This window comes from Pleurodeles waltl, chromosome 2_2 (assembly GCF_031143425.1).
Source record: "Pleurodeles waltl isolate 20211129_DDA chromosome 2_2, aPleWal1.hap1.20221129, whole genome shotgun sequence".
NCBI lineage: Eukaryota > Metazoa > Chordata > Amphibia > Caudata > Salamandridae > Pleurodeles > Pleurodeles waltl.
The window spans coordinates 867,246,840-867,263,057 of record NC_090439.1 but is presented as its reverse complement, the minus strand read 5'-3'; the positions used below and the strand labels follow the sequence as shown (position 1 = coordinate 867,263,057).

Here is a 16,218-nt window from a genome sequence, read left to right as displayed (position 1 = left end):
GCAATCCACCACTTCAAATCCACAGCAGCATCTCTGGAGATCTTGACAGTACCCTCTAGATCCCCTCTGTGTTGAGACCACTGCCTTCGGAGGCACCACTGAAGAGCCCTCATGTGCCAGCGAGCATGCGTGACCAACAGAATGCAGGAGGCAAAAAGACCGAGGAGACGAAGGACCTTGAGGACTGGAACTACCGCTCCATTTCGAAACATTGGAACCAAATCCTGAATATCTTGAATCCGCTGAGGCGGAGGAAAGGCCCGACCCAATGTTGTATCCAGTACTGCCCCTATGAACAGGAGGCGCTGAGAGGGCTCTAGGTGAGATTTGGGCTCGTTCACCGAAAAGCCCAGGTCGAACAACAACTGGGTTGTTGACTGCAGATGACGCAACACAAGCTCCGGGGACTTGGCTTTGATTAACCAATCGTCCAAGTAAGGGAATACTGCTATCCCCTTCCTTCTGAGCTCTGCCGCAACCACCGACATCACCTTCGTGAAGACTCGAGGTGCTGAAGTAAGACCAAACGGAAGGACCGCAAACTGGTAGTGTTGCGATCCCACCACAAACCGGAGATACTTCCTGTGTGACTTGAGTATCGGGATATGAAAGTAAGCATCCTGCAAGTCGACAGACACCATCCAGTCTTCCATGTTCAACGCCAAAAGCACCTGTGCTAGGGTCAGCATCTTGAACTTTTCCTGCTTGAGGAACCAATTCAAGATCCTCAGGTCCAGAATTGGTCTCAAACGACCATCCTTCTTGGGAATCAGGAAATACCTTGAGTAAACTCCTTGACCCCTTTCCTGCTCCGGGACCAACTCCACTGCGCCCTTTAAAAGGAGGACTTCTACCTCCTGTTCTAGCAACAGGAGGTGTTCTTGTGAACAATACGAAGGGCGGGGCGGGATGAGGGGCGGAAACTCCCGAAAGGGAAGGGTGTAGCCTTTTCCCACAACACTGAGAACCCAAGTGTCCGACGTAACAGTCTCCCATTTGGTGAGAAAATGCTGTAATCTTCCCCCTACAGGAGAGGAGTGAGTGGGAAATGGTGGAAGCCTAAGGCTGCTTCCCCTGCTGCACCCCGCCAGAGGATGAAGAAGAGGCAGAGTGCTGCTGAGAAGCTCCCCTGGTGCGGACCCTACCCCTCCCCCTAAAAGATCTATAGGGATGGGAAGAGGCAGGTTGCTGATATCTTCCCCGAAAGGAAGAGGAGGAAGAGCCACGCCCAAATCCACGAAACCTCCTGAAGAATCTGGAAGAGGCCGTGGAAGAAGGAGCTTGGAGTCCCAGCGACTTAGCCGTGGCCCTGCTCTCCTTAAACCGTTCCAAGGCCGAATCAGCCTTAGCCCCAAACAGTTTGTCCCCATCAAACGGGAGATTCCAACAATGTGGACTGTACATCTGCCGAAAAGCCCGAGTTACGGAGCCAGGCCTGTCTCCTTTCCACCACAGTTGTGCCCATTGCTCTGGCTACCGAGTCGGTGGTATCAAGTCCCGTCTGGATAATTTGGGTCGCAGCAGCCTGAGCATCAGAGACAAGATCCAAAAGACCCTGGGGAAGCTCTGTAAACGAAGAGGAGATGTCATCCATCAGAGCATGAATATACCTCCCCAGGATACAGGTTGCATTGGTGGCTTTTAAAGCCAGACTGCAGGACGAAAAAATCTTCTTCGACTGCGCCTCCAGCTTTTTTGAATCTCTGTCCCCCGGCACCGTCGGAAAAGAACCAGGCGCTGACTTGGACGAACAGGAGGCCTGCACAACCAAGCTCTCCGGCGTAGGGTGCCTAGATAGGAAACCAGGATCAGTTGGAGCCGTCCGATACCTCCTGGCCACGGCTCTGTGAACTGCTGGGGAAGATGCCGGCTTCTTCCACACCTCTAAAACCGGATCCAGCAGAGCGTCATTAAAAGGTAATAGAGGCTCCGCCGCGGCTGAGGCCGGATGCAACACCTCTGTCAAAAGGTTTTGTTTCGCCTCCACCACCGGCAAAGGCAGGTCCAAAAAACTAGCTGCCTTCCGTACCACTGTATGAAAGGAAGCAGCTTCCTCGGTATATTCCCCCGGGGACGAAAGGTCCCACTCAGGGGAAGTGTCCAGCCCACTGGCCGACTCCAGTCCACGCAGCCCATCACCCGAGTCCTCTAGCTCTCCTTCCTCTAGGGCTCGTTGGTACTCCTGCTCCTCTAGTACCCGGAGAGCACGCCTCCTTGAATGCAGTCGTTGCTCAATCCGCGGAGTCGACAATACCTCCGCCGAAGTCGGAGATCGGCGCCGATCTTCCGAAGCCACCGACGCCGCATCCGGCGCCACAGGTAACTTCGGCGCCGACTGAAGAGCAGATGAAACGGATGGACCCACCGGAGTCACAGGCCGAAATCTCGACGTCGACGGGATGGAAATCCCTGGGGCCAATCCCTCCGAAGCCATCGGAGCGGCCACCGGCGCCGACACTGGCGCCGAGCCCACGTTCCCAAACGGGAGAAAGGGCATAAAGGGTGCCGGCCGAAGAGGCGCAGGATCACCCAAAGAAAAGGCCAAAGGCCCAGACGGAGCACCCCCTGGAGCCATCTGTTGGAAGATGGCATACATCGCATTCAAGAATGCGGAACTATCGGCTCCAGGGGTGGGAAAAGCCGGATACTGGGGTGCCTGACTCGGAGGCGACCCCGACGCCGGCCTCGGCGTCTGCGCCGGAGAAAACACTTGAGGCTCCAATACCTCAATCACCGACGCCTGTCCAGGCGAAGTTGGAGACGCCGGAGAGAGCAACGGCGTCGAAGGATGCGGCGTCACCGTGGGGCTGACCTCCCATGTCCTCCGGCGCCGATCCGGAGACCTGGAACGAGCCTCCCTTGAATGACACCGAGATTCTCTACGGCGCCGGGAGTCTCGATGACGCCGATGTCTTGGAGAAGACTTTTTCTTGTGATGCTTCTCCTTTGACTTGGCCATAAACAGCTTCGCCTCGCGTTCTTTAAGGGCCTTCGGATTCATGTGCTGACACGAATCACAAGTCGAGATGTCGTGGTCGGAGCTCAAACACCAAAGGCAATCGGAATGAGGATCCGTCACCGACATCTTGCCTCCACACTCACGACAAGGCTTAAATCCAGACTTTCTCTGCGACATTATTTCCACAGAGAAAGAGTACGCAGCAAGATATACACTGTAACCGCAAGAGTAACAGTTGCTCCCTCGAAGATAACCGTTTCGAATGCACGGAAAAAAGGGAACTGACGTCTGCACGTCATCGAGGACCTCTTATTGCCTGTATGACGTCAGACGGCGTCGCGTGCGAGACAGTGACGTCCTCGTCGACGTGCAGAGACTAGTAAGAAGATTTCCGTCGAATGCTGGCGCCATGGGAGTATTCATGAGGTGAGGAATCCACAGGTAGTTGTATCCATCAGAAATCAGTATTTTCATCTACAAAAGATGGAAGACTGATCAGAGTCTGCACCAATAAGCTGGTAGAGCTGCAGAAGGTGATTCGGGCTGTGTCAGCCTGAATGCATGGGGAGTCCAGGCATGTCAAATTGGATTTGAGACATGATCTCTGCCGAAGACAAGACTAGTCTGGCTTGAAGTCAGACACTGAAAATGGAATAGGGTATTCCTCTGGTGCTAGCAGTCAGTACCGGCGTCATTATCAACAGTACTGGTGTGGACTTTGGGATGCAGAAGTCTGCACTGGTGCTGAACCTGAAGCAGCAAAGACAGCACAGAGAACAGATCTGTCGGCACAATCCTAACAGGAACAAAGACGTGCTAGAGAGAACGAGGAGTGCTAATTATTTGCAACATAACCTATCTGAAGGCCTTCATCTATTGCAATGTCGCAGATTACCTGGAAAATTCAAGGTGTCTCAGGGTAAATTGCAGATTTGGCTCCTTGGTGAACCAGAAACGAGTGGCATGTTGATGCCCCCTGATTTCTCAGAGCATGGCGTAACAAGATTGAAAGAGTCCAGCTTGGGATTCTAATGTTTCCTCTTCAAACTTTCTGATTTGGACCTACCCCAAGACATGCTGCACAACGAGCCTGTACTTTCAACTTTAACCAGCACTTGTATGGTTTGTTCTGGTGTTCTGCGACATACAAGTTTGCTTTGCGTTCACAAATCTCCTTTGGGTTCATGTGAGCACAATCCTCACACGACCTGGAGTCCTGTCCTGATCCCAAACACCACACGCAGACCTTTTGTGGTTCTGTCGTAGACATTTGTTTGTGGCAGACTCTGCATGTTCAAATCCTGTAGTCTTAGAAAAGCATAGTTCCTCTGCACACTAGTCTTATATTTCAGAAACAAAATCTTGGCAAAAAGTTAATCAAAACAATTCAGCAAAGAAGAGTGGAGATACAGTTCAGCGGTTGAAGAAGTTAACTGACATCACTCTGCAAAGCAGATGCCTATATCAACTTTGCTCTGTCACTTTTGGAGCAGAACTCATTTAACATGGAGCTGCATGGTGCCACATGACACACAGGAGCACTGCTGTGAAAACTTTCCAGATCCAGTCTTGTCCCTGGGTATTTTTCTAGAAGTGAGCAATCGGTGGTTAGAAGTACTCACCGGAAAGAAAGTGCCCCAAGAGTTTTCCGTGCTAGCAAAACAGTGCTGGCTAAGCATCCTCCAGGACATACTCTATAGCACAGGTTTCATGTAATCATAATGGCAGCCTATGGATTTCAGAAATGGAACTGACCTTCAAGGAGAAAGCCAGATTTGGGCATTCTCTTTCCAAAAGCAGAGACATTTAGCTAGTGTAAATAAGTCCGCAGAGGAAAGTTTCCTCTTCAGGAAAATAGCCATCACTACCACAGACTTGCGCTGATGGGTAACCAAAGACACATTATAGTGAATTTTAGAGGTCAATACCTATTGTTCTCAAGGAAGTGGACTGCCATCTTTGTGATGTTTTCTTCCGATCGCATGACCAAGTTTGCCATTTGGTGCTCTGATACCACAGGCAGGCTTCAGAGGTTGGGGTTGAGTCTGAATAGCATCAAGTTGTGGTAGGAATGCATGAAATTATACAATTCACTGGGGAACACAAGGGGCAGTAAGTAATTACCAATGGTTGAGATTAATTCAATAATCCCACCCATCCCTCTGTTTGGGTTAGACACCTGTGTTTAGTGTGCACTTGGACTCATGCTGCACTTCACTGATGAGGTGCAAATAGGCACAGAATGGAATTGCTTGTGCTTGAGGTTTGTGCTGACTGTTCCTACTGGAACACAATCAACCTGATTTATAGATGACAGCTGTCTAGAGTTAGATCAGCAAAAATAATTGGCTGTAATGTTGCTTAACTAATTATCTGTGACTGAGATTGTCAACTTGAATTTTGGTTCTCTCATTCTGAGGCAGGGGCGTCAGTTTATTGGACAGAATCTTTAAAGTATTGTCCATGTGGAATTTGTTGGTTAAGCGAAGGTCACTGTGCTCTCCATTAAAGGGTAATGAGAAGGGCCTGGATGCATTAAGTTTGACATCTCGTGGGGTATTTCTCCTGGAAAGCTGCCCAACCCAGTGGTCCATACTGAAGCAGACAATAGTGGGGTCATGCCACACAATGGCAGAAGAGACACAGATCAGTCATTAGTACTGGTCCCTACCCTAGATTGTGGGAGAAGCATTTGGGGTACCGTAGACTCTACCAAAGACAGTGGGCATGCATGGAGTGGGGCAAATCGGGTGTTAAAAATGGGGAGGGGTAGTCTGTATCCTTAGCCTTTTGCTTATGCTTAAATCAAAGATGAAATCAGAATTCAGGCAAAATCTTCACTTGTGTGAAGTGGAGCTGGGAATGTTTAGGCACATGTAGCAGTTTTTGGTCAAATGAGTCTCAATAGAGGTGCATGGCCAGGGGAGAATCTCGAAGTAAAGCCGGTACCATCTAAAACACTTACCTATGAACATGTGGCTGCCCAGGGGAGACCTTGTGGGTAATCCAGCTCATTAAAGAATTGGAGAAGCAGGGAGGTGGGTGAGGTATATTACTCATGGAAAAAGTGCACCTTTGGTGCCAGGGGAGCTCTCACCAATTACTATTGCTACCAGCTGGCCTGAGAAACATACTCTGGAAGGCTAGTGACCCTCACTGCTTGATTCTTTATGTGCCCCATGCGTTTCAGATGGGGCTCCCAAACAGAGCAAGGATATTTCATCCTAGTCACTGACCAAGAGTCCAAATTCCTCGTGGCAGCATCACACACACGGGTCCTTGCAATCACAGGGGGAGGCAGAGGAACTGCTAGGAGACAAGAATACTTTGTCAGACTGGGATTACAAAATAGACAATCTGTGGAAGGAGCTCTATGACCTGGTGCTAACCCCCAGAGTGATCACAGAAAACAGACTAGGTCCCTGACCCACTCGCAAAGTGGGAGGATTGTGCAACTTGTGTGAGAAGCAGAACAGTTAATGCATCCAGATTTGTTCTATATTATACTACAATGGTGACTTAGGAACTCCACACCTTGTTGGTGAGCACACACTGGAGGGTTTGAAACACAGGGTGCTGATCTCAGATGTGCTGGTCTTCTCTTTGACCTTGACAACTGGGTCTGGCTACAATAAATCATCTTTAAAAAATGAAAAATTATCGTACAGCTGATTGTTTTCATTTTCTCTGGGCTTTCTTGCACTGGTGGCACAGGGCCGGAGAGGATGGCCTTCATAAAGGTGGGGCTGTGGGTAGAATACCAAACTACCTCACTGGCACACAGGACCTGCTCAGGACAACAAGTGGTCGCCAAAACACTATAAACTTTCATTGTTGTTCCTTTTGATGGCATCCGCCATCTCCTATGTGATAGCTGGGCCCTTACTTTGCATCAAACCAGGCATCCCAAAGTGAGACCTCATACTAGCGTGAATCAGGTGACTGTTCCCCCAAGCAGCAGACTTATTTTGGCCAGCTGGTGCAGATGAGAATGTCAAAATATACAAATAGCAACAGTGCGGAGGGGAGGAAAAAAAAAAAAAAAAAAAAAGCTGAAAAATGTTTTAGGAAATCAGAGTTCCTTTTGGCAAACCGGGGATCACGAGAAACTGGTACCTTGCATGCCATTTGGCTGTAAATAAAAAGGGAACTGGTGAGAACAGGAATGTGTGCTCAACTGAGGGAGCATAAAGCCTATAACATCGATGAACTGGAGGTGCGGACAGGCAACCTTCTGAATTAATCTAATTTGTAGCAGTTTTGGGTACCATAATAAGGTATCAAGGCAAGTACTATCAGCCTGACCAAGAATCATTCAATTTATGGAAGGTTAAATGCTGAGGTACTTCTGGGCAAATCATTAATTTATCATGGACAAACAGGAATTTAATTTATCATGACACTCTTTACCCTACATTTTTTCAGTTTCTACAACAATTTAAGAGAACTGGCTTGAAGGGAAAAAAGTAGAAGAAAAAAAAAAAAAAAAAAAAAGAGTATAGGGTAAAAATAAAAACTGAACCATAACAGTATAAACACAAATTTCCAGTTCCAGCGACACCTTGACGAACGTGCTGGGGATTTCGAGGGCAGAACCAGAAGGAAGAATGTTCGTTTTCTAGAATTTTCTGAGAAAGCAGGCGGCGCTCCGCCAAACTGTTCCTGTAGGAATGGACCACAGCAACCCTTAAGCCAAAATGTCTTTCGAAATTCTTCATTACTGAACGGGCTCACAGGGTATTGTTGCCGCCACCAAAACAGGGAGCTCTTCCAAGTGCTATTAAAGCCCATCTATTTAACTTCAGAGGCCGGGATGCTATATTGTAAAGTCTCTGGAACTATGAACCTCCGACATATCAAGGAATCTCAATCTCCGTATTCCAGGACTATTCGCAACTCGCACAGGAACAACAGAAAACATTCATGTCCGTCAAGAAACGTCTGCAAGGGCTCAGCGTGAAATACAGTCTCCTCTTCCCAGCGAAACTGTATTCATTGCAAGGGCTCAACAATGTTTTTCTCTGACACCTCAGAGGCAAGCGACTGGTTGGATGTGCTCCCCCAGAATTCTGAAGGGACCCCAACCCAAAGGTCTCCTCGACGCAACCGGTCTAATCGCCTGAATTGTATGGGTCATGGAAGAAAAAGGCTGACTGATGCTTCCACGGTGGGGAAAATTATAGTATTCAAGAATGGGACACTCCAAACAGACAATCTAATTCTAGACTTGAGGGTTAACCTCTCAATAACGCCCAGTGAGTGTTCTGGGGCTGAGTGCACTGAGAATTCAGGCGCTGCACAGAATTCTATCTCTGAAGACTGCGACCATGATCTCTTCTGTGACCAGTAAACAGTGAGGGTCAAAGTGATAGTATATTTTACTAAAAGGATGGTCAGGATATCATACACACTTCTCAAAGCGATGTTTATCCCGTTTTCAAATGCTCACAATGGGATGCACTAGGAGAGAGTTGTGAGGGAGGGGGAGGAAGCTTGAGTGCCTTAGACCTCATTTCCCTGCCTCTTATCCACAATTTTAGCAAAGGACCTGATTATCTACATTGTAATTTTAGTTTTGTGTGTTAACCTGAAATATGTTATCTATTTGGGAAATGGAGCTGCTGTTCTCATTCCTAAGCCACAGCCAATTTGGGTGGGCGGATGTAGCACTACTGCCCATGGGGGAAGGGGGGGGGGGGGGGGGGGGTTTACAGGATTTCTTAAAGATTATAGGTTTTAAATGTTATGCTCTGCTCTTGTGTATTGTTGCTGCATTCATAAAATACTGGAACACCATTTCTGATGGAAAGGGGAAGGATCTCATCTGTAGGTCGGGAGAGGGTGGAGACGACAAAAGCGTCACGTCAATGTCTAAATGGTTGACCACATGGCTAAATTATTGACATGGGATGTTCATAGTATTTCCCAACTGAAAAAAAAGGAGAAGAGTACACTTATACTTGAAACGTTATAAGGTCTCTATTGCCTTTAAGCAAGAAACCCACATTTGGGGTAAGTGAATACTCAGTCTACACAAATGGAGAGGACAACTTTATGCCACATCCTTCTCCGGCTATGCCTGTGGAGTTTTAATTTGAGTAGCCCCTGGTATCCCCTTTCTACATCGACATCATCTCCTAGACCCTGAAGGCCGATATGTATTTTTATATGGCACTCCGGATGGTAGTGAAATTCGATTTATTAACAATTATGCTCCTAACACTGACTCCCCAGACAGTTACACCAATGTGTCCCGAGCCGCAGCACTATATCTGGGGGCAGATGTGATTAGGGCCAGAGACAATAACTGCATTTTAGAGGGTAGCAAAGACTGACATCCCCCACGACAACACACTAAAACTCACGACAGAAGCGCTCCATATTCTAATGAGAGAATTACATGTGTGTGGCCTCTGGCGCGTCCGAAACCCTGAAACAACAACTCCTGTTATACCCTGGCCACAGACACACATAGTAGACTGGACTATGGTCTGATATCCAACTCCTTGGCACCTTGGGTTTTGCATATTTCTTATTTACCTAGATATTTATCGAACCGCTCTCCTGTCCTATTAGAGTTGGGGCGGTTTTGACAGCAAACCAAAGATACCACTGGAAAGGCTCCGTCCAGAGGCGCTCACCGACCCCACCCTTTGCAATTACACTTAGAGATACCCTAGACCATTATTTCCAGGAGAATTATGGTACCTCGCCCAATAGGACAACTGACTGGGATGCAATGAGAGTTGTAATCTGGGGGGTATGTCTCAAAACTACTTACGGGGTTAAGAAACAACTCAAGAGACATCACATTGCACGAACAAAACGTTCATGAAATCGAGAAGGACCTCCCCTTCCACCCACAGTGCCTAGTGGACTGGAGAGACAAGTATGACACTATTAACGGGTGGCATGGCTTAGAAAAATACACCTTCATAACATATCGCGAGAGACTCAATATGGAGGGGGACAAAAGGGGTGAAATGCTGGCCCGACTGACTAAGCAGGAACATTCTAGAGTCCCAATCCTGACTTATGCACTAATCCAGGTCCGTCCTGCATATACACAAAAAGCCATCAATTACTTCTTTTGCTCTCATTCAAGTGAGGTGTATGCTAACAGCAAGCAGCCGCAGCTTGACGGCATACTCAGGGTATCTCCTTGCCACTCCGATCCCCAATCTTTGCTCTGCGGATAGTAAGACCCTGGATTGCCCACTCATGCGTGAAGAAATCATCATGGTTCTTCGCAAGATGAAACATGCCAAAACTCCAGGGAACGATGGTCTCCCAGTGGAGTTCTATGTCAAATACCCATATCCTAATTAACAGGCTACTGGAAGTCTTTGAGGATGCTCTCCAAGGGAGGTCCTCCTTCCCACACTCCGGGAAGCCGTGGTAGTGATGATCCAAAAACCAGGGAAGGAACACACCCTGGCCTTAGCATATAGACCCATTTCCCTTCTAGATCTGGATGTCAAGATTCTCAGTAGCGTCCTGGCCAGCTGCCTCTGCCCTTACCTCTGGTCCCTCATACACTCAGACCAGTCAGGGTTCATCCCCAGGAGAAGTATGTTACACAATCTAAGACTACTAGCTCACATATACCATGCCTCATACCAACTAGATAGTGAACATGCACTGGCTCTGCTAGATATTGAACAAGGCTTCGATTCTTTAAAATGCACGTATTTAAGACAGGTTCTTGGCAAAGTTGGACTAGGTCCCAAGTTTATTCTATGGGTCCAACTACTAATATATGCGGGCCCGTGTGCATACCTGAGGATTTGTCTCAGATTTATTCAATCTAAACTGGGGCACTAGGCAGGAATGTCTCCTGTCACCAATTCTTTTATCACTGGCAAAGGACCCCTCACGACACTACTACGCCAAATGCTCCACCCACAGGGGATTACCGTGCAGGAGACTACCTACGTGGTGCCTCTTTACATGGATGATGCCTTGGTCTATCTCCAGCGCTCGTCCCGTTCTGTCCCAATGCTCATACGGGCAATGCAGGAGTTTGGGTTATAAGTCAATCCTTCTAAGTCTACATTATATCGTTTGAGTGCCTTCTCGGGCATTGATGTAATTGATCTACCCCCTATGGGAATATCCTGGAAAGTCTGATATTTAGGGATATACCTTGCTCCTACAGAGACTGAGTTCTTGGAACTTAATATTGGTAGTTATCACAGGGCTCATGACGTCAGTCCGTTTCTGGAGAGACTTACCTTATTCACTCGTGGGGAAAATGGCAATAGCTAAAATGATCCTACTCCCTCCGATGTCTGTATGCTCTCAAGGGTAATTTAAGATTTCCCAACATTACTTCCGACAACTTGACAGTATATTGACCGATTAGCTATGGGTCGATAATGAGAACATGTCAGGCTCTCTATGTTAAAAAGACATTGGCCTCATGGTGGGACTGAGATCCCACACCTAGAATTTGATTGCATGGCTGCACATTTATAGCTTGCCATCCACTGGTTGGCAGAAGAAAGCTCATGGGGGAAAACAGCTCTTTGAGGGTACATACGGAGACGCAACACTACCTGCATTGCTGATGACTGGTTTTAAAGTCCCCCCGACATACCCTAAATAATCTGCCAGGAGGCTGAGATACGGGATAGACGGGTCAAGAGAGTAATCCAAAAGGCCCCATTAGCCCAAGACCTCCCGATCTGGATACTACAACCCTATAACAAAATAGAGGAATCCATGTCACTTCAGCGTTGGAAGGCTAGGTGATGTCTGACACTGGGAGACCTATACGCAGGAGAACACTTTATAACATATGCTGATGCAGTAAATACATTCGCTTTAGGACCAGGACAATTCTTACAATATCAGAAACGTTCGGCCACAGCCCACAAGATATGGCCTACATTCCCCAATGTCCCACCTAGCTCCAATACTCTCATCACTACTTGGCGTGACTGGGGTCCGACACTTAATCGCACATCTATACTGGGCATTACGAAACTATCTCCTGTTGCATCTTCTCCGAAGTCAAGCCAAGTGTGAGGAACTACAACCACACCTGCTAACAGATAAAGAGTGGCTGCGCATACATGAGGGAGGTCCGCACTGCCAGCACCAATGCAAGATTCAAACTTACGCAATATAACTTTGTTCACAAAACGTACGTTTCTCCCACCACAAAAAGTATTATTTACCCCACAAGTTCCGATAAGTGTCCCCACTGCCAGACCCTTGGTACAGACTTTATACACATGGCCTGGGATTGTACTGCCCTATCCCCATATTGGAACCAAGTAGTCTTGAGATGGACTATACCAATGGAAACAAGACAAATACTCATAGGCCTCATCCCGTCCCCTCCTGGAAGGAAACTCAGCAGTAAGCTCCTTGTGTTAGGTTTGACCTTGGCAAAAAGCTGAATTGCTATAAAACGGTTAAGTCCTTCACCCTGTGTACTCTGACTGGCTCAGGGACATTATTAAATGGGTTACAGCAGAAGAAATTTGCATGAAACGTACGTACTGATAAACTAGCGGATGATTTAACGGCATAGGTGGAAATGTTGGCTGACCTCAAAGACTCCTCCTCCAAGGACACCACAGATCGTTCATATACTGCAACACATACTAATTATGAAACATAAATGTACGTGACTAAGATATATACTATATCCCAATTTATGTTCATGGAATGCTTTACGCAAGAGCAAGGGTGGGGAGGTGGGATGGGGATTCAAGCTGTTGTAATGATCTTGGTGGTGAATCATGAGATTTGGTACCAATTGAAGTTATCTATATTCCCTCATAAAACCAGTATATTCATGGAAAAAACAAAAGCAAGCAGAAAAAAAAGTTCATGCGGATGATAAAGTACTAGCGAGCCATTAAACACTTGGACTGAAAGAAGAAAAAAAAAAAAACAGATAAAACCTTGGAAACAGATAAGTGTAAACCTTTGTTCTGTTGAAGCAGAAAATGTGATCTTTTTTGTCCTTGGAAACTGGGGAACAAGGTTCAAATCCCAGCCCTGCTCAACATCCTGTAATTTTGTGCAAATCACTGAATAATCCCAAACCTAGAAAAGTGTAACATCTGGTTCTCATTTAAGTGCTTTAATGCCCTTGGGTCACGTTTGCACTATATAAAACTGCCCCCCCGCCCACACACTCCGTGGTGCAATAAAATCAAACTCTGGATAAGAGGTGCCTGTATTCCACCCGCCACCCCACCCCCCAGCCTCCCAAAAAACTCATTACGCAACAAAACCAAAACAGAATCTGCTTGATTTATTTGAATAAATCAACTTAGAAATGTAAATTATTACACAAAAAAATTCTGAACACGTAAACATACCTGCCATGTTCCTGAATCTGGTGTTAATGCACCTGCATAAAAGTTAGCAATCATTTATGAGAGCGGTTCACGAATAAGGCTCAGCTTCAGGACAACTAAACCACCGGCTCTTCCAGTATTTGAGTTGTGCTGATTAATACTACCAAACTGCTGTCAACTACAACAATAAGACATAATATTGGATGGGCAATCAGTACCATTGGTTACAGCTGTTACAAATGGTTTAATTCTCTGCTCACTTAAAACAATTAAGCCAGTTACAACAATTAATTCATGGCTTTTTTGTACACACAATTTCTTTAAGACATGATCTGTGTTCAAAACTCACAAGTTTGGTAAGGGATATTTACAGTGTACATGACTTAGCATGCACTATTTATAGATACAAATATAACCTGCCAATTCCAATGTAATTAAACAGTGCTTGAAATGGTGATATACCTATAACACCATTTAGAATCGATAGTTTCAAGCTCAAAATTATGTGTTAGTACAGCTGCAATAGTCTCATGAAAAGTTTTATAAAACTCACCCTCTGCGAAATCTATATATATTCTCTACATACTACAGGTTAAGGCAGTAAAAAAATGTTCCTGAAACGCAGATATCTTTCTACTGTCAGTTAAAGCTGCCCTGTTTCGCCAGGCCCAATGCTTTTCCCTATACATTACGTTCTAGTTCCTGAATAAAAGAAAAAAAAAAAAACACTGCGCTTGCGTTTAGTTTTACGCTAACATTAACATAGCAAAAGGGACTGTAGGATAACAATTAAATGGATTATTAGGTTTAGGCAGAACGAACATATGGCTAATAGCATTAAGCATCCAGTTCTCCAATCAGGAGTGAGTTATGTGTACATTCTAGATAAAGACCTAACACTCGGTGAACAAAGCAGAAAACGTTCAAGAAGGAACAACAACCTATTTAATTACACATGGTTGTAGTTTCTTAAAACATAATTTAAAAAAGATCCCAAGATATTTTGAAAATTCAAGTGACGGAATCAGACAGTCAAATTTCTCACAATCCATACTCTCAAAACTTTCAACCGTTTCATTCTCCTTTATGTAATCAGAAAGCATATTTAAGTATTCAGAACCGTCAAGAGCTAACTGTACAACATTGTTGATTATTAATGGATTTCATATTTGCCCTTATGATTTACTACAGGCAAGCGCAACGCCTACCATTCTACTGTTAAATTATGGCATAATGTGTATATCAAACAAAACAATTTAAATTTAAAGTAGGTGCAAATTGTCAATACTTTAGAGTATCTGTTAGAAAATAAAAAACAAGAAATAAACATTACAGAAATCACCCCACCTAATTCTTTGCTCTTTAGATTCAAATCAAATCGGGCAAAATATGTTGTAAACAGGGCACTGCTTGTTAAACCTGTAACTCTGCAGCACTGGTTATCTCCCATCCAAATAAGGTGAGAAGCACAGATTTTTATTCGGTCTTCTAGTAATGTTGTATATTCTGCAGGCCTCTTCTTTCATTCGTTCCTTTCCTTGGATGGTTTTCATAGCAGTTTTGTTTAAAAATTGTTGAATTTATATAAAATCCTGTACATGTTCAAAAATTATTGCATAAACAGCATAATCTTCAAGACAGCGTTTCAACAACACGTCCAAATCATGAGGGGAGATGGGGGGGATAATCACGTTTCTCTTCTTGCTTTTTTTTTCTTTTTTACTTGCTTTGGAGACTCCCAGCTTTCTTCAGACTTGGCTAACAGAATAAACCAAAAATAAAGGGTGAGTATAATAACAGTGTTAACTGACCTGAGGAAAAAAGGTAATGTTTCCGAAGGATAAACCGATTTGTTGGCATGCAATTTAGTAATCATGAGCATTTCGGGCATTTTGGCATTACAGCAAAATAAATTACAGCTCAGAGCACGAAAAGCAAAAACTGCTAAAACTCTGATAAACCCAAACAAGAAATACTTACCTGTAAAAGCAGTGCTCTATCTTGGATACCTTCATGAAATTCACGCACTGAAAAAGGCCCTAAAAATGAAACAGAAAAATGGCCATTGAAGGCAACCGTTTGTTTTCTGTTATATTTATTTGTATAGGCACAACTCATTCGGGAGGATATCCTGGCACTAAAAGCAGGAGCTGTATCGGTCGAGGCGCTGTCAGTGTTAGGGGAAAGGACAACTCTTAATTTTTTTGCAGAAGTTAAGAACTGAAGCGGCGGCTCCGATTTGCTGGGATAAAGCAGTTCCAGTTTTTAGGAGTGGAGCTGGAGAAGCTAAGCCACCTGATCTGGTTGTTTGTGCGCGGTGGCGGCAGCATTTTTTTTGTTTTTTTTGCTCTTACTAGCCAGCCGACTAGGTAAGGGTAAACATGCATGCCATATCTTGTTTGGTCTGCTGCTACTGTGAGATATTTTGTAAACACTCTTGGCATTGATTTTATCCCGAATGCTAATACTGTGAACTGATAGTGAGCCTTTTGTTACCACAAACCCGAGATACTGTTTGTGCTTTGGATTCATTAGGATATGCAATTAGGTGAGTTTTAAGTCTATAGTTGCCACACAATGCTCTTTTTGCAATTGTGGAATGACCTCCTGTAATGTTGTCATTTTAAATCTGAGTCTTCATACAGGGAGTGCAGAATTATTAGGCAAGTTGTATTTTTGAGGATTAATTTTATTATTGAACAACAACCATGTTCTCAATGAACCCAAAAAACTCATTAATATCAAAGCTGAATATTTTTGGAAGTAGTTTTTAGTTTGTTTTTAGTTTTAGCTATGTTAGGGGGATATCTGTGTGTGCAGGTGACTATTACTGTGCATAATTATTAGGCAACTTAACAAAAAAAAATATATACCCATTTCAATTATTTATTATTACCAGTGAAACCAATATAACATCTCAACATTCACAAATATACATTT

At 45.1% G+C, this 16,218-nt stretch overlaps 1 protein-coding gene across 1 annotated transcript in view; it reads right to left on the bottom strand.

The window, feature by feature from the left end:
* Positions 1 to 13,217: 13,217 nt before the first annotated feature.
* Positions 13,218 to 16,218, bottom strand: part of MTDH (metadherin) — a 282,822-nt gene continuing 279,821 nt past the window's right edge. The window contains exon 12 of the mRNA XM_069220519.1: positions 13,218 to 15,036. Coding sequence (XP_069076620.1) covers positions 14,966 to 15,036 — 71 coding nt within the window. The 3' untranslated portion in view covers positions 13,218 to 14,965. The remainder of the gene's footprint in view (positions 15,037 to 16,218) is intronic.